Source organism: Perca fluviatilis, chromosome 20 (genome assembly GCF_010015445.1).
Source record: "Perca fluviatilis chromosome 20, GENO_Pfluv_1.0, whole genome shotgun sequence".
NCBI lineage: Eukaryota > Metazoa > Chordata > Actinopteri > Perciformes > Percidae > Perca > Perca fluviatilis.
In genome coordinates this window covers 14,877,807-14,895,992 of record NC_053131.1, presented here as the reverse complement: position 1 = coordinate 14,895,992, position 18,186 = coordinate 14,877,807, and the positions used below count along the sequence as shown (strand labels likewise).

Below are 18,186 nucleotides of genomic sequence, written 5' to 3'. Positions count from 1 at the left end.
TTTACAAAAGATCAGTGGGGTTAGGAACGTTGGGTCTGGCATTGATGACATTTCACTTTTATAGTCAAAGTTTAAACTCCTCAATTTTTCACCTTGATTGAACCATTTTAATCTTTGCCTCTCTATACAGATTATTTTAATTAATTTGTTATTCTGATAGTGTAAAGTGACTACTGATTAGTTAGACCTTTTGCTTATTTTACTTTTTGGTGAGATTTATGATTACTATGTATGCCTGTTTCCACCAAGAAAAGGCTAAATAAAATGCATGAGCAGATACATGATAAAAGTAAATGAAAATACTCATGGTAAGTCAGATCTGAGATACTAAATCTGAATTTTCACTGTTCTCATTGTTAAAATTCTGAGATAATTATAAAGAATTTACTTTATTTTAACAACACATGAAATGATGGAGGAACTTGCAAATGTCAATGATGTGACCCATACTTTGGTGTCTATTTTTTATTTTATTTGTATTCATTAACTCTTGTTTTTACAAAATTCACCAAACACTGAAAGAGAGAGATCTTGGGAATATGATAATAATAAACTACACACAATTTAAATCCTACTCTAAACCTCTAAACTAAAAAGAAATCCGGTTTGGATTATGATTTAAACACTATTACTAAACTTATTTAATATATATTTAGTCGTAATAGGTTTTAGTCAAGATTACACCATAGACTGTTTAAAACACTCGTTTGTTTTACGAAGCAAATAAAAAAAATGTATTTCAAATTTAATGAACTAACAGACAATAAATATATTTTTCCATAATTTGTTTTTCTTGAGATTTACGGAGAATGAACTGGGATATTGATCATTATTACGTAACAAATAATCGAGATCTGAGCAGCCAGTGATCGTCTGATCGTCTACTGACGTTCTTTAATCCGCCCTCTCGGTCAGGGGTTCGCTTGTTTATGAAGTCCGCAGAAGCCGCTTCTTGTCTTTCCTCCATTTCTTGTCTCCATGCCAATTTTACTTTAGAACTCCGCCCACCCTTTTTCCGTAGGCGTTCAAAACGTTCGTACTACGTGAAACAGCAACATTGAATTACGCACATCTTTGGCGTCTATCGCAGTGCTGCTAAACGCTAAGCTAAGCCGACGTCAGGCTGTGTCGTAGATCGTTGTTTGACATCTTATCTGTTGTGAAATAGTCCTGGACCACGCTACAATTTTCTCGTATTTGTCTGGGATGTATGGATGGATAGTTGACGGAATCTCGTCGCTGTTTGAGCCCATTAGTGGACAAACCCCCACCGAGTGGCCCGGGAAAGGTAACGTTAGCGAGAAAGTACCCACGCGACCTGGCGTGAAAGCGGGAGCACAGCGGCAGGATAACCACGGCAGACCGGCTAAACGGAACTACCAGAGGTCGGTTGTTGAGGATAAAGACTATTTTTCAACTCTATAGGTGTCCACTGATATTGTTAGTACACTGTTAGCGTTACACTCCCTTGGTTATTTAATGATTTGTTTTAAGTTATCTAGCTAAAGCTAGCTAATAATCGATAACATAACGAAGGAGGTTAGTGGCTATGGTAACTTTAAGTCATAGCTACGTTAACGTTAACCAGCTAACGTTAGCTATCTAACAACACTAACGTTAATTAACGCAATTTAGCTAGATGGCCTGTGCAAACAATCAGCAACATAAAATAGTGATGTGACATTAGTTTAAATATCGTCTGGTATTGTCAATGTTTATTTATTGTCAGTATTTTAGCTGAGCAATACTATGAATATTGTGTATTCAGCCTCCAAATAACTTAAGCTGCAAAATACAACTCATTTCAGAGATATAAACAGTGGCACTTCCTCACAATCCTGATTTAGGAAACTCTTTCTAATCTAATCATATAGCTAGACTTCTGCCAGTAACGCACAACCTGTACTCCGTCTGTTTACTTATTATATTTTACATTAGTTTACTGATTTTTTTTTTTTTTTTTTTTTCTTTTTTTTTTTTACTTTCTTTTTTTTTTGCTGTTTACTGTAGAGCTGCAAAGATTAATCGATTAGTTGTCAACTCTTAAATTAATCGCCAACTATTTTGATAATCGATTAGTCTGTTTGAGTAATTTTTAAGACAAAAGTAAACATTCTTTGATTCCAGCTTCTTAAATGTGAATAATTTCTAGTTTCTTTCCTCTGTGACAGTAAACAGAATACCTTTTGAGTTCTGGACAAAACAAGACATTTGAGGACATCATCTTGGGCACTGATGCACATTTTTCACAATTTTCTGACATTTTAGAGACCAAACAACTAATCGAATAATCAAGAAAATAATCAGATTAATCGACTATGAAAATAATCGTTAGTTGCAGCCCTAGTTTACTGTACTACGGCTTGTTTTTACTTATTTATTATATAATGCAGTTCTTACTGATGCTTCTTTGTTTTGGCACTATCCCGTTTTCTGCTGTAACGCTGCAATTGTCCCCTTTGTGGGACTAATAAAGGATTATCTTATTTTAGAATATTGTAATATTGGCACACTGATAGCTTAAACATTTCCTTTCTGTCATACAGCATTTCAGTTAATTTGATAAACTCTCCTGAGCATAACATTAAACGTCCACATAAAACCTCAAAACATTTTTTTACATTAGTTTGCTTATAGGATTTTTTTGAAGGCACCAACAGCCACCCAAATGTAGCTAATGTTTGAGCTAATTCAAAAGACATGTATTATCCTGCACTCCTACCTAGCTAATGCAGTATAATGTAGCCTAACAGATCTGTAATGAATCCTATCTTCATGAAGGTTATAATGTTTTTTGTTAAGACTGTTTTAGAGAGGTGCTGAGTCAACTCTCAGCGTTGTGGGGATAGGTCTAACTTCATGGTCATTTTGGAGGCTGTAGGTACAGTTGAATTGTATTGTGTTGAGAGAAGTGTTTTTAATGGTATGTTGCCCTCATTTATGTAAGTGAGGTATAACAATACATTTTGATACATTCGTAACTATTTTGATAAACGCCTTATCATGAAGATTGTTTCTTAAGCAAAATATTTGTGTTATATGTTTTATATCATAGAAGCTACATATCGTTTGGGTTTGGACTGTCTCCTTGGACTTCATCATAGTTTCCCAGACTGTTGTACCAGACAAAATTAAAGAAAATATTTAGTTTCAGCCAGAATATTTTGTCTACCTCATTTATATCTGCACCTGTAGACCAATTAGTAGAAACACCAAAAACTGCAGCCTCCTAAATGAACATGAAGTTGAATCAACATCTCTATAAAACCGTTTCAACAAAAACTGAACATTATATTCTTCATGAAGGTAGGACTTATTGCAGAACTATTGTATTAGACTGAATACATTTTAAGCAGGTGTACCTAAAGAACTGACAGCTTGATATTCAAAATATATGAGCAGCACAAATTGAAGCTAACCCATCACATGGTTGATATTTTGTTATTGAGTCAGAAATATTGATATTTCATGTTTGTATCACTTCCTGTTACAGTGTTGACGTTGCAGACAGTGTTTGCCAGAGTGACCAGGTAGAGGTGAAAAGACGGAGGCTAGGTAACAGAAAATGTTAATATTCATTCCATAACTCTCCCACAAATGAAGACAGTTGTTGATTTGTGGTGTCCTGTGTGTCAGATGTAGTCATTAGCTTTGTGAAGAAGACGCTGACTGGGGTAGCAGGTCTGCTCAGGCTGCGGAAACCGACCAGATGTGAGAAGAGCAGACATTATGAAGAGACGCAGGTTTGTGCTCCAAATCCATCCATCACATGTGGGCATTCAAAGTCTGATCCATACGGATGCACAGCTGCTAAAATGTTCACTCAATGTGTTGGAAATATCACTCGTCCTGTTCATACTCAATACTAAGGTCCTCATATTATGCTTTTTGCCTTTTTCCCTTTCCTTTATTGTGTTATATATCTTTTTTTTGCATTTAATAGGTTTACAAAGTGAAAAAGCCCAAAGTCCACCCCAAAGGCACTTACCATCACCAACAGAAAACACTGTTCACAAACTGCTCCAAACAGCTCTATTGTAGTCCAGCCTTTACTTCAGAGACGATCATGCGTTACTTTGTAACACACGTTATAATGCTCGCCTAGCTGTTAGCGTGGCACGCCTTCATTCTCTGCAACTGACTAGCTAGCAGTGCTGACCTAGGTACTGCTCATGTGCGACTCCCAACAAAGATGGTACAGAAGTGCGATGCCTCACTCTGTAGCTAAAACGGAGAGCTCAACACACAGGGTGAAAAGAGGAGCTGCAGCAATGTGCAGTACAACAAAAATATGGTGTTTTTATGAAAATTAAACCACATAAACCTATTCTGATATAAACTCTAAATACAATTATGAACCTGATAATGAGCATAATATGAGCACTTTAAATGCTTCCTGAGTGACCACAAGTCAACATTTCTAAATAGAGGTTAATTAAAAATGCACAGAGGACACATTTGGGAATGTTGCTATGTTTAGGATGTAGTGTATGAACATAACTGTCTTAACTTTTTTTTTTAAGATGCATCTACATCAACATGTGGATACAATTGATTTTTCGACTGTACTCAACTCAGACAGGGGTTTGAAGGCGATAATTAGTCATTAGACTCCTTGTTCTCTGTATTTCTTTCTGTTCTGCAGTGACCAGATTCCTAATCGTTATATAAAATGTGGAAGAAAAAATCTGATAACTATTGGTTAATTAAGTTGCATTTGAGTCACATGTGTGACAGTTAACAGATACAGATACTCAAAAGTGATTTTTATCCTGTAGAGTTTTAACAAGTAGATCAGGAAGTAAGCACAACTTAAGTTTGATGCTCTGCTGTTACATTTGTGATTTGTATTCTCCATCTTTAATTACCCTGCATTTCCTGTTTTGATCCAGCCTATTACGCTGATGGGGATAGATGAGCTCCACACCTCATGGCTGAACAGTACTGAGTGGAGAATGAGTAAGTGGAAGAATAATTATCTGTTGACTGTATTTATGTCTTTACTCAGTGGTCCTCTCATCCTTATCCCCATGTTTCTCTACAGGTAAACCAAGTGGAGTGAATGAGAGGAGTGGGAAGAATCCCTTTCAGAGCTCCTCACCTCCTTTAATGAGGAAATACAGGCAAGTGGTCCACTGTTACGGCCCTTTTCCCTTCACTCACCCAGTTTGCTGTAAATATATCTATGACTGCCTAACCATCAGTATCACCTTTGGAAAATGCGCCACTGCTAATGTGCATAACCTTTTTGAATCAGTGGGGCAGGGCTCCCTGACAGGGGGAAAGACCGGGAGAGGAGAGGCTCCCTCCAGCTGCTACCCTCCAGACCTGCTCTGAGGGTGGGAACCACTAACCCTGATCCAACTTGCAATGGCTTTGGACACAACCGCTGCTACAAGCCCAGTCTTACCGTGGAAGAGGTAATCATGGTGATCATTTTTGGGCTTTATTGGTTGGGTTTAAATAAGGATACTTTTTAGATGCCATAATTGTACAATTTTGATATGAATTTAGAATCTTTATAATTCCAGCCGACACTAGATATTTGAGGCCAACACTGATAACAATATTTGGGAGTTTAATAAATTCGGTAATGATATACACGCTGATGGTAACATTTTTTTTCAACATAAACACATAAACAAACAATCTTGATACAGATACCTTATATTTGTATTTTTGAGAAAAAAAGATGTGACCAAAATACAAACTGAGTGGGACATTTTACAGTGTAAAAATAAACTGGTGGTCAAACACGGTTTCTAAATTACCTCAAACATAGGTTGGCTTTTTTTTTTTTTTTTTTTTTTTAACTGCAATTTCTTGTATCTTATCAGCCAATTTATTCACCAATATGATATAACTGCAACAAGCTAATAAGCTGATCTGTCAGTCTAGCTCTAGTAACAGTCCCGAAGTACCGCCTCCAGTAGATTTCCGCCTTTTTGAGTAGAGGTTGAAGGAGTAAAATTCACTCACACGGTTTCTGTCTTAGTGAAGTTTCAACCTTCAACCAGTTGTCCCCATTAACTCCTCTCAGCATCCAGAGGACCTGAACACCACTTATAATGCTTTCTGTACCATTTGGCTGTGTCAGTTATCATTTATTTTGGTTCCTCCTTCAGGCCATAAAGCAGAACAATAAGGAGCACTACAGGCGCTTACTGGAGATGGTGACAGAGAAATACAGCAAAAGCCAACCACTACCTTTTACCCAAACAAAACCGAAAGAGTGAGTAGATCCACATTATTCATGGGAAGTATTGGGAATTTCATCAAGATTCATAAAACAACATACGGTAGTACATGAGCTACTCTCATGTCCTTTTCTCCTGCTTCCAGTGAGTCGCTTTCACAGGGTGATCACAAAACTGCTGCTTCAGGAAAAGCCTTTGAATCTGTGCCCAGGAAGACGGGATACACAGGTGAGACACTTATTCACCTCCCAACCCCCCTCACGGAAGTCCTCTTTCTGCACAGCTGCCCCAAGTGTGTTTACATGGAGAAATGCATCTGCAACCAAGGACAGGTTAGTTACCAGTTTGTGCGTGCATGTGCGTGTGTTTTGATTCATTCTGATTATTTTACTAACTCTTAATGATTCATCTCCAGGCGTGGTAGTTTGACTTTTGGTAAGACATTCAGTGGAGCCCTTGAGAACACACAGCCAGCTAGATGTGCAAAGGTAGTAATTTTCTCTTGTTCTTTCATGACCTGTCAAAGCACCCATTAAGTCGTAACTATGGGTGGAAACACAAATGTATTATTTCTGTAATGTCTACCTGTGTTGCAGCAGGAACAGGCAGCAGATTTGGACCTTTCTACAGAAGTAGCTACTCGCCTCAATCTAGTGGACAAAGAGACTCCTGCTGTCAGTCTCCCTGACACACATTCTGCACATACACGGCACAGCGATGAGGACATACCCAGGCTCACCAAGGTGAGACGGTCAGGAGTGAGGTGTAGTCACTGTGTTGAAGAAAGCATGGATACAGTTTATTTATTATATGTCATGTATTTGTTGTCTTTGTGTGTAGGAAATGACAGTGGAGGTGAGTTGTGCTCTGGCTCAGAGTGATCCCAACCTTGTTCTCAGTGCGGCTTTCAAACTACGCATCACACAGAGAGACCTGGCCACACTGCAGGAAGGCGGCTGGCTCAATGATGAGGTATGTACTATTATTTCCATTTTATTTTTTTTTACTTTTGCTATCGGGTGGAATTCCCCCACACAACTTCTCCTTCGACAGTGAAGAATGTTGGTCACGTCTTGTTGCTTGTACAACTTCGTCATATTCCCTTCACAATGCCTCTGCAAGTGTTTGTGGTGTTGAAGCTTTTATAGTTTCCAGTGAAAATGCAGAACGTATTAAAAGTGAATGCTACCTGTCTCTTTATGAACCGTGTGTTCATTAAATGGTCTCTGTGTGTGGAGTGTCACTATTTGTTATACCAGACAAGTTTTGCTTGGTGGTAGTAGCAGCTACTGCATCCAGTCACCATGGAAACAGAGCTTGCTGCTGACCTGTTTTCTCAAATTAGTATTGCAAAATGAGGTTAATACAACTGTGATGCTCAGTATTATGTGAGCATTCCTCTTACTATACTGTGTTGCTGACAATAGACCTTTTTCACGGCAGACATGTTGACATGTCATAGTAGGAAAAGCACAGGTGTAATCAAAACCATTAATGCTGGCTGCATTCCACTTAGGAGAGGCCCTGGTGCATGCTGACTCACTGAAATAGCTTACTGGGACACTTGATGGAATTGAGTCATCATTAAAGTTATCAACTTCAGCTGTGCTTTTCCTACTATGACAAGTCAAAATGTCTGCTGTGAAAAAGGTCCATAACTTAAAGTGATGGTTCGGAGTAATTTCACCCTAGGGTCCTTTGCACCATGACCTCGAGCCAAACACCCCCAGAAGCTTTTTTCACCTGGGTCTAACATTGGGAAAGTTAGCGTAGTGTAGCGTTATCAGCTGAATAGCTTAGCGCAGGGGCTAATGGACCCACGTTTGTATCTCGTAAATGACCCACTAATGATGCCCGAAATGATACCAAACGTCTACAGTAGTACAAATAGGTTATGTACTCATAAAACGATGGATTGGAAAGTTTGTAGAGAACCAGAAGTTTATGTAACCCCTCCTTTGCTTGTTGTTTTCTTGCAGAAGAGGGTGCTTAGAGCGTCTATAAGTTTACAACAATCCCAAAAGAGATGCAATAAAAATATTTTTAATTTAATTTTTTTTTTTTAAAAAGTACAGTGCTGTAGTATAACTAGCAAGGAAAAAATGAGAAAAGTAATAATTTGAGGTAAGTTTGGAGACATTACCTTATTTAATCATTAAATTAATATTTTTGTTGTATCTCTCAAATTACTACACCGAAAAGAGATACAACAAAAATATTAATTTAATGATTAAATAAGGTAATGTCTCCAAACTTACCTCAATTATTACTTGTCTCCTGCTAGTTATACTAAAGCACTTACTTTAAAAAAAAAAGTTAAATTAAAAAATATTTTTATTGCATCTCTTTTCGGTGTTGTAATTTGTAGACGGCCCTAAGCACTCGTCTCACAGCAGCAACAACAACAACAGCAGAGAGCAGAAGCCAACAGGCAAGTGTTATTTACATAAACTTCTGGTGTACTTACAAACTTTCCAATCCATCGTTTTATGAGTACATAACCTATTTGTACTACTGTAGACGTTTGGTATCATTTTGGGCATTATTAGTGGGGTCATTTACGAGATACAAACGTGGGTCCATTAGCCCCTGCGCTAAGCTATTCAGCTGATAACGCTACTCTACGCTAACTCTCCCAATGTTAGACCCAGGTGAAAAAAGCTTCTGGGGGGTGTTTGGCTCGAGGTCATGGTGCAAAGGACCCTAGGGTGAAATTACTCCGAACCATCACTTTTAACTAGTCAATTACTGTATATGACACTTATGTATGCATTAAAAGAGAATACCTCATCTTATTATTTTGAAGCAAATTGTATTCTAATGTCAAATTATTAAAGAATCAGTCCCCCAACAGTTATTATATATTTAAGAACTGTTTCCTAACGTTTTGTATTATATTGTGCCTCCTCTGTTTCCTCTACCAAGGTGATAAACTTCTACCTGTCCCTTGTCATGGAGCGTTGCTCTGGTGAAGCAGCAGGATTAAAAATCTACTCGTTCAGCACCTTCTTCTTCCCGAAGCTGCGGGGTGGAGGAGGCGGGCAGGCTGGAGGACACACCGCTGTGAAGCGCTGGACCAAGGCTGTCGACCTTTTCCTCTTCGACCTCATCCTGGTTCCTCTGCACCTCGGCGTCCACTGGGCAATGGCTGTGAGTCAGGGCCACAATGACTATAAGATGTTTGTCCCCATGTCACATTCCTCCTTTTTAGTTGGTAATTCTTGACAGACAGTGCCTTGAATGCTTGAGCAATTTTGGTGTAAGAACGGGGTAAATGTGTTTTTGATAATCCATTAACGACTCCACTACTGTGAAAAAAATCTAAAGGGGGTGATAATACTGTATATTTCAATGTTTTCTTCCCTCCCTCTCTCGTTACAGGTGATTGATTTGAAGTCCAAGACAGTGAAGTCCTATGACTCGATGGGCCAGAGACACGATGACCTCTGTAGTCTTTTACTGTGAGTCCTCATTGTGCCCTTAAACTTTGGTTTTCTGGCCATTTAAAATGCTTCTTCTGTGTATCACCCTGTATTCTTGCACAATTAATGGCATCAATGTGCTCATTTTCCAGACTCTATCTTAAAGAGGAGCACAAAGCAAAGAAAGGCAGAGAGCTTGACAGCGCCAAATGGACTTTTGGAAGCTTAAGGCCCACTGTAAGACAAACTAAGATAAATGACCTATCACAGAATTCAATTTTTTTTACTTTAAGATTAATGTTTTGTACACTGTTCATGCCTCTATAGGAGATTCCGCAGCAGAAAAATGGCAGCGACTGTGGTGTTTTTGCCTGTAAATATGCTGACTATATTGCAAAAGGAAGGCCTCTCACCTTTAAACAAGTATACACTTTATGTTCACGTAACATAGTAACACTTTTTGTTTCATTTTATTTTCTACAACTTACTTTTTTACTGAAAGTAACATTTGTCTCTTTGTCTACAGTGCCACATGCCTCTCTTCAGGAAATTAATGATTTGGGAAATCCTCAATCAGAAGCTGCTATAGAGGATTGCAACAATCCCAATGAACCGCCTAACAACAGTGACTTTCTCAATGGGAGCAACATCTGTTTACAGTAACTAACTACATTGGGAAGAAAACTAAATGAATGGGCCAAAGAAGCGGACTCCACTGACTGAAATCTAACCCAGTGTAGCTGTTCTGTTCTGGAGAAATTATAACACGATAGTCTTAAAAGGTGATTGTGTATCTTTTCCTGTCTGGGACGTATTAACACTTTGTAATCTCTGAGTTGTAATTGGAGACATTATTGGGAAATAAGAAGTGTATGTATTACACAAGCTTTGGCACTACTGACTGAATTGCTTTTTTTATCGACTTTGTTGGTTCTACTGTTTGAAGTTCTGCCTGAAGTGCCTTCAGCCCTCTGACACTGAGCTCAACTTGGAGCATTTAGTGCTTTTGTATATTTTTTTTGAAATTACTTGGGCACATAAAACTTAAAAGTCTGACTCAGAATTAAGGTTGTTGCAGGTCAGTGATATTTTGGTGCAATTTGGCGGTTCCCCTCACAATTATCATCAACCGAGTTGATAGCAGTTTACTACAATGCTATTTAGTCATGAACCTCAATCTCTCTGTGACATATAGACAATGAAAATCAAAATACCTCCTTTCCAGTCCCTTTTTCAGATAAAAGATGCATGGTTGGTTGCTTGTATGTTTGTTTTGCTATTATTTATGACATGACTGGATGAGAAACTGTTTTTGGAGTGTGTGTAGTTTGTTTTACCTCTGAGTGGAGCATTAATAGTTGTTTTTCTGTTGGTAAGGCGCTGTTGGGTTTGTGAATTGTTTCCATGAGTATATTGCAAGAGGCTACTTAGGGCTATTACATTGACTTAAGTATAGTATACTGCATAGCAAATTACTGTACACATGCATGTCAGAGTTTAATGCTTTCAATGTGTTCAGTTTTTTGTTTTTTTTTCCTCTACATGTAATAAAGTATTTCATTTTTTAAATTGGAGTTTGATATATTGAATGACTCATGCAGTGCTACTAAAGGTGTCAACTGGAGCTGGATGGCATGATTTGAAATCTATATTACAATAAATTGTCACATTTATCTCAATACATGACAATATTATATTACAAATGTATTCCGTCTTGGTAGTCTGCTGCATCAGGGATTGTAATGCAAACTGGTGAGCAGGCACACAACTAGTACCACTTCTGGATTTGGTCATTGAATCTGTTATTGATTACAGAAGGTGCTTTTTATTGCATACAATGCCGCCAGTGTGTATTTGTATATTGTATTTTTTTTGTTTAACAGCTAAATAAACGTCTAGGGGTGTTAAGATTGTGCAGTAGCAATGGAAGTTATCAATACACATAGTAATTAGTGTCAACATGTAATCCCAAAATTTCTTTTCCTGATTAAAATGTAAAGGGGAACATTCAACTAATCGATTATTATACTTAGTTTATTTGCTTTTCTGCCAAATAATTTTGTCGATGTTTTATTGAGTTGGCGCTTTCATTCCATGGATGTATTCATTCTGACAATTAAACCAGAACAGGAAATAACACAGATAACAGATAGAATCATCATTTTAGTTTTTTGTTTGTTTTGCTCTATTTTTGTTTGTTTGGTTTGTATTTATCTTATTAATACCGTCATTTGATTATTACCATAGACAGTATATAAGAAGATTATTACCTTATTTACCTATTCTCACGCCCTTTCCTAGGACGATGGAAAGATCTGGAAGGCATGGGCATGACCCACACTACTCTTCCTTCTGATTGGCTAGTAGTCGTTGCCTTCGTTGGTTGGGTTGGTTCAGAGCAGAGCCGTTTGGGGTGTATGTCAGGGTAGGCCAATCAGAAGCAGAGTAAGTCAGAGTAGGACGGTACATTCCTCCGGTACAGAAGGTGGCGCTATGACGATATAACGTTAGGTCTGACCACCCGCGATAAAACGATAGGATAAAACCAAAAGAAGAACAAGAAACGATCTGGTCAAACTGGTCTGCTTTGTGCTAAATTCGGCAAGCGATTAAGTTCAATCAGTCGTTACAGTCAGTTTACCACGTTCTTTTTACACATCTGCTGACTAGTTAATTTAGCAACAATAACATGAGCGACAACGAGAAAGATTTTAGGGAGCAGGTGAGTTGTGATTATAAGTTAAGATAACTGTTGAAAACATCCTAACGTTAGCTAGCTAGCTAGCTAGGTTTTAACAGCGTCTACTGGTCGGGTAACGTAACGGTAACACATTTTGAAAAATGGCATCAAACCTGAGAAAAATAAGTTCTATATAGCGTTAATGTGAGTAACGTTAATTAGAAAAGTACTGAGTCTCGCAAATGTTTACCTAAAACGATAACGTTACACAGCATATGGCCTGCAAAGCATAACGTTAGCAGCCGACACATGCGGCTGCCCCCTTGTCATGCTAATTTGACTATCGCTATTGAAATATTGACTAACGTTACCAGTAAACATTATATAATGACTACTAAGTTTGTCACGACACTGAGTTAGCTTCCGATTCGCAGCTTCCGATTCGGCAGTTAAGGGAAATGTAACTAACGTTACCATTATATTGCCGATCAACCGTTTTTTGCACCTTTACACTGTTGTTGAAGCATGTTAGACATCTTAGGCAAAGCATTAAAGCTGTCTGATATCCCCTTTGCGATTTGTGAAAGCTTTATTCTATTTATTAAATTGCAAAAAAGGGAGATTTAAATGATTTTTTTTCCACATGTGAAGTTAGACCAGTTATACCTACTACCTAGAAATACTCAAAGGCTGAAGTTTCGAAAACACTTTCTGATTTGACAAGTCTACGTGTAGTGTTTTTTTTTTTTTTTATGTGAAATAAAATCTCACTTTTTTGCATTTTCACAAATAAAATAAAAATAACCTCTCAAAGTAGGTTTCACACAGTTTTAATGCTTCACTTAAAGTGTGGTACAAGGTGCAACAAACTGAGAAGCAGTCGCTCAGCAATGTAAAGGTTAGGTTTCCCCTAGTCTATATCCTTGACGTTCCACTTCCGGGATTGCTTCCGTTGCGCAGGAAAATCCGCCGGATTTCACTCATTTAGGCCGGATATCCGTTGCCTTTGGCTTCCTTTTGTGTTAGCATTTTAAACTCTGGTCGATATATGAGGACTGTGGTTAACTGCTCCTCAGATCTCTGCCGGGTAAATCCAGACAGCTAGCTAGACTATCTGTCCAATCAGAGTTTTCTGTTGCACGACTAAAACGTTTAAACTACATGTGCTTCACCAAAATAAGTTCCTTCCCGAGCCTATTTTGCAGCGGCACCGCTGCTTTTCTCCAGTGCTTAGTGCCGCCCAAGACAATTGTGATTGGTTTAAAGAAATGCCAATAAACCAGAGCACGTTTTCCTCCCATCCCTGAATGCTGCGTGGAGTAGTCAGACCCTCCTCCAGTGCGCTTTGGAGGAGGGTCTGGCAAAGCGGGACTATGTTTCCCCGATCGCGGCGAATCGGAAGCTAACTCCAGCGTCGTCTACTAGTCAATATTTAATAGTTGTAATGTTCAGCCTTGTATCCGTATATAGTAATTTAGGACCAGTCAAGACCATTTCAAGCTAAGTTACATACAAACATGTATTCAGCTAATGTATGTTGTTTTGCTGGTTTTGCTGTTTTTTTTGTTTTTGTACCTTTTTGGTTTATTACAGAAACCAACATGCCTTATCACCCTTGTTTGTTCTTTGTTAAGGTTGAGGTTGGAAGAAAGAAAAAGGCGGAAGACGTTTCAGATGTGAAGTTGTTATTGTTTGGCGCTGCTGGTGTTGATGCATGCTAATATATTGGATGCTGAAAAGAAGCGATCAAGATCTGTCCCCACTACTAGTGTTGTAATGGCAGATGGTAAATGGGGGAAGAGGAGGAAAAAGAAGTCATAATGTCAAACTGAAGAAAGAAGAAATGAAGGGTTGTTTTGAAGTAATGAAGTTAAAGAAGTAATGAAGTTAAGATCAGAAGTTTACCAGGGTATGAGTAATTTCCTAACAGCCTGCTATGGTACTATATTTCATCCTGTTTCTTTTAAGCATGCACGATTGTTTTCCTCTCTATCAGAAACATCACTGGTCAATCCCTCCATGCCTTTAGGTTTATTTTTTTACAATCTGTCTTTCAGCTAAATTACTTAATCTCTAATTTAAACAGTTGTTGCAATGTATGACTTTATCAAATTCCTAAATGTGTAGTTTAAACCTGGTAAATGCCTAAATGTGGTGAATTCTTTCTGAAGGGGGCATGTAGAGGGCAACGCTGTCACCTTCTTGCCCATTAGGCACACACTTGGCTTTAGAGTGTTTCTAATGTCCGTGTCTGGTCTGTCCAGGACTCGCGGCCTGGCTCGAGGAGTGCATCCCCTCAGGGCTCGGCAAAATCCACCAGCCGCTCACCAGCACACTCAAAAGATGGCTCCCGCCGCTCCAGGTCCAGATCCCGGTCTCGATCAAAATCCAAATCCAGGTAAAATGGGTTTACTTATTTATTTTGTGCATATGGAGATGGTGTTTTCTATGTTAGGTTGTGACATGTGGACTTTACGCAACTACATCTCTGAAGCTTGTGTGCATGTGACACAAGTAAATGACATGCTCAGTTTACGTCTATTCCCAGGTCCCGTTCCCATCGCAGCTCACGCAGGCACTACTCCCGCTCTCGTTCCCGCTCCCACCGACGCCGCTCTAGGAGCCGATCTCGTAGCTGGGAGTACCGCCGGCATAGGAGCCATAGCCGTTCCCCCATGTCAAATCGTCGCAGACACATTGGCAACAGGGTATATATTAAGGGCTTCCTCTACATGCTTGCTGTCAGGTTTCTGTGTGCCTTTTTAAAGTTTGTGTATTTGAAATTATGAGTGGGTTACCTTTTTCAAAATACTTGTTCTAATTAAACTTAATGGACTCATTAGTGGGTTTCAGAGTCTAGATTTAACAATGTTATGTTGACTTTGTGATTTTTACAGCTGACGTGTAAACACTTTTTTTTTTTTTTTATGGTCTCAAATTATTAGGAATTTCATGTCAGATAGATCTGGGTATCAGTAAAGCAAGATTTATTGCAGTGATGTGGCAGGTCATTTGCTCACAATATGTTTTACACTCCTCTCTTTACTCTTACAGGCCAATCCAGACCCCAACAACTGTCTGGGTGTGTTTGGACTGAGTCTGTACACCACTGAGAGGGATCTGAGGGAGGTTTTCTCCAAATACGGCCCTTTGAGTGCCGTCAACATTGTGTATGACCAGCAGTCGCGTCGCTCAAGAGGCTTTGCCTTTGTCTACTTTGAAACCTCTGAGGACTCCAAGGAGGTACGGAGGATAAGACAGGCATATGACGCTTTTATAATGTGGACTCCTTACCACCAATTAAACAGCACATCATTTTTATTACCAGTACTTGGGTAGTTTGGGATTTTCACCATTAAATAAGCAGTTTTTTTTTTTTTTATTTGATTTATTAGACAGTAACAGAAATAAATGCATAACAAGATGCCATCACAGTGACATTGCACATTTAACAGAACTGTCGAGGATAACACAAGAAAGTTACAAACTTATTTCAATTGTGGTCCTCATGTGAGTTTTTGGCTCTGGTAATGTGTGATGGATGTATGTTCTTTTTTCTTTTCTTTTTTTTGTGGACAGTGGATTGTGTAAATGAGACAGCCTGAATACTGACGGGCAGAGAAGTAAAAGTGTATGTAACTACAGTCCAGACTGAAGTCTCAGCTATTAGTTACAGCCATCATACAAATAGTTTATGTGCGTGTTGAATATGCCAACACGTCTTGCATACGTCTCAGTATAGGGCATTTGTCTGAGTTCTCTGCAATGCATTGGATTCGGGGCAAATGTTAAACATGCAGACTATTTTCTTTTCTTATTAGATAAAAAAAAAAGAAAGAAAAGGAATAGAGTTGACTTCTAACTGTGTTCTTGTGGGTTTTAGGCCAAGGAGCGTGCTAACGGAATGGAGCTTGATGGGCGCAGGATCCGGGTGGATTTCTCCATCACAAAACGAGCCCATACACCCACTCCTGGAATCTACATGGGACGTCCCACTTAGTGAGTATTTCTTTTTTTCTTAAAGATTATTTTTTGGGGGGTTTTCCTTCGCCCCACTTAGTATTTCTTAACCAGGCAGCTGTGTTATCACAGTCAGGGACATTTACCAGAAGCGTGTGTGTGTGTGTGTGTGTGGTATCTTCCAAGGTGTCACAAACCTTTTTTTATTGTGTGATTTTACAGTGGTGGTGGTGGTGGTGGGGGTGGCAGTAGTAGCAGCAGTGGTGGTTCATCGCGGCGTGCCTCGAGGGACTGCGACAGGGGCTACGACAGAAGTTATGACAGAGGTTATGATCGCGAATACGATCGCTATGACGACCGAGATTACAAATCATGCAGGTGAGTTTGGGTTTTTCCCCCAGTAGCCTGTTTGGCACAATAATCTATTGATTAGTATAATGGTTGCTTGAGAATCATAAAATAAAATGTGGAGTAAAATTCAGCTTTTAGGATTTTATGACTCAAATGAATCTAGTTTATTAAGTAATCCTAATGCTGTGTAAAATGAAAGGCTTGAATTGTTTTGTTTTTCCCCTGCAGGCGCAGATCTCCATCTCCTTACTATAGCAGAGGGTACCGCTCAAGATCCCGATCTCGCTCCTACTCGCCACGTATGTTTTAACCACATCATCACACATCATTACACCGCAGGGATTAGAATATTGACAGTTTTTATGAAATTCTAATAGTTAGGTAACCTTCGCACATACTTTGTCACTGTAACAGTTTAGATTATCCACACAACTCTAACATGAATACTCTGTCCTTTTTCCACAGGTCACTACTGAGCAGTGAGTGAAGAGTTGCCAACCGTTTCAGTTTTATTGTTCAGATTTTTTTTTTTTGATCAGATTATCTATGGAATATGTATTCTAGATTTGTTTAATGTATTGAAGGTTTGAGAAATGGTCCTAAAGATGCAGTCTGTCTGAGCACCACAATGTCAGTGGTGGTTTTTATGTAGGCAGAATTTTCTGTGGCTGTTATATTATAATTTCTCCTTTTTTGCTCTCTGTAGGTGGTTTATTAATATTGAACTCAAGATCCCAGTTTAAACACATTTTGTTTTAAATACCATGTTTCTTATTAGTGTTGTGTTTTTCTGGCATTAAGTACTTTTTGGGGGTGTTGTACATAAACAATATATTACTTGGGTCATTTGCTCTGTTGTTAAGTAACCGTGTGTAGTGCACTGTAATGGCCACACTGCCCAGTGGTTTTAGAGGCTGGAATATTGCCGGTATTTGTACCATAAGTCCCATGAAACATTTGAATTAATTGGTGTTTTTTACTTGACACAAATAAATATTCCTGCTTGGGCTTCATGCATGCACCCTCATTCGACATCAGTGATCTTCCATAATGAAGCCCGGTTGTGTCAGAGTTTGAATGAGTTTTTGGTTAAAGTTGTTAACCGTATTGAGCATTTTTAAATCCAATGAAATGTATTCTGTTTATCCTGTAACAATTCTGTTACGTACTAGTAAATAAAATATTTTGGAAATAGGACAGCTTGCTTTCACCCAACAGCGACGTGGGAGTGTTACGTTTTGACTGCAGTTTGACAGTTTTTGTGCTAAGATAGGAGTTTTGTTTTAGTAACCACCAGACTTTGTTATAACATGAAAAGTAAATGCTGTGTAATTAAATGCCAATATTATGTGGAGTAGTTATATGAAAGTTTGTCACTGCCAACCATTGATATAAATGTATTTAATGAACTCTAGCAGAGGGCGTGGTGCCAAGCCATGTAGTACTTTATAAGTTAAGCATATTGAGGAGAATTTACAAAAATTATCAAAACTCAGTAATATTTCTCTAAGATCTTGCAATGATGATAAGTTAAAGGTTTTTTTCTAACTAGAGTTTTGAGTGCCTTTTTGTACAA

General features: G+C 38.6%; 2 protein-coding genes across 6 annotated transcripts; both read left to right on the top strand.

Annotated features, from left to right (window-relative positions):
• The first annotated feature begins 1,031 nt into the window (after window positions 1–1,031).
• On the top strand, window positions 1,032–11,532 carry senp2 (SUMO specific peptidase 2). 2 transcript variants are annotated; one of them, XM_039786669.1, is made up of 17 exons: window positions 1,032–1,385; window positions 3,494–3,555; window positions 3,637–3,743; window positions 4,893–4,959; window positions 5,045–5,123; window positions 5,258–5,420; window positions 6,126–6,232; window positions 6,343–6,425; window positions 6,481–6,529; window positions 6,613–6,685; window positions 6,797–6,940; window positions 7,038–7,169; window positions 9,123–9,347; window positions 9,579–9,658; window positions 9,772–9,856; window positions 9,947–10,042; window positions 10,146–11,532. In XM_039786669.1, exons 1-17 carry the CDS (start codon window positions 1,207–1,209, stop codon window positions 10,206–10,208), a joined length of 1,794 nt encoding a protein of 597 aa, XP_039642603.1. In that variant the 5' UTR covers window positions 1,032–1,206; the 3' UTR covers window positions 10,209–11,532. The 2 variants fall into 2 exon arrangements, with proteins under 2 accessions (XP_039642603.1, XP_039642602.1); XM_039786668.1 differs by having other exon boundaries at window positions 1,035–1,385; window positions 6,794–6,940.
• A 610-nt stretch (window positions 11,533–12,142) lies between these two features.
• Window positions 12,143–17,964, top strand: LOC120549675 (transformer-2 protein homolog alpha-like). 4 transcript variants are annotated; one of them, XM_039786748.1, is made up of 9 exons: window positions 12,144–12,341; window positions 13,934–14,238; window positions 14,564–14,697; window positions 14,848–15,007; window positions 15,354–15,542; window positions 16,183–16,298; window positions 16,482–16,637; window positions 16,839–16,909; window positions 17,076–17,964. In XM_039786748.1, the coding sequence occupies exons 2-9, from the start codon at window positions 14,236–14,238 to the stop codon at window positions 17,084–17,086; spliced, it is 840 nt and encodes a 279-aa protein (XP_039642682.1). In that variant the 5' UTR covers window positions 12,144–12,341; window positions 13,934–14,235; the 3' UTR covers window positions 17,087–17,964. The 4 variants fall into 4 exon arrangements, with proteins under 4 accessions (XP_039642683.1, XP_039642682.1, XP_039642680.1 ...); XM_039786749.1 differs by lacking the exon at window positions 17,076–17,964 and having other exon boundaries at window positions 12,143–12,341; window positions 13,934–13,975; window positions 16,839–16,920; XM_039786746.1 differs by lacking the exon at window positions 13,934–14,238.
• Window positions 17,965–18,186: the final 222 nt, after the last annotated feature.

Excerpts from the sequence above, each read along its gene's own strand:
- LOC120549675 (XM_039786749.1), top strand. The coding sequence starts at position 12,309 with ATGAGCGACAACGAGAAAGATTTTAGGGAGCAG. Across the intron at positions 12,342-13,933 it reads AGAAAGATTTTAGGGAGCAG|GTTGAGGTTGGAAGAAAGAA; the intron begins GTGAGTTGTGAT and ends TTCTTTGTTAAG. Across the intron at positions 14,698-14,847 it reads CGATCAAAATCCAAATCCAG|GTCCCGTTCCCATCGCAGCT; the intron begins GTAAAATGGGTT and ends GTCTATTCCCAG.
- senp2 (XM_039786668.1), top strand. The coding sequence starts at position 1,207 with ATGTATGGATGGATAGTTGACGGAATCTCGTCGCTGTTTGAGCCCATT. Across the intron at positions 6,941-7,037 it reads ACATACCCAGGCTCACCAAG|GAAATGACAGTGGAGGTGAG; the intron begins GTGAGACGGTCA and ends CTTTGTGTGTAG. Across the intron at positions 10,043-10,145 it reads GGCCTCTCACCTTTAAACAA|TGCCACATGCCTCTCTTCAG; the intron begins GTATACACTTTA and ends CTTTGTCTACAG.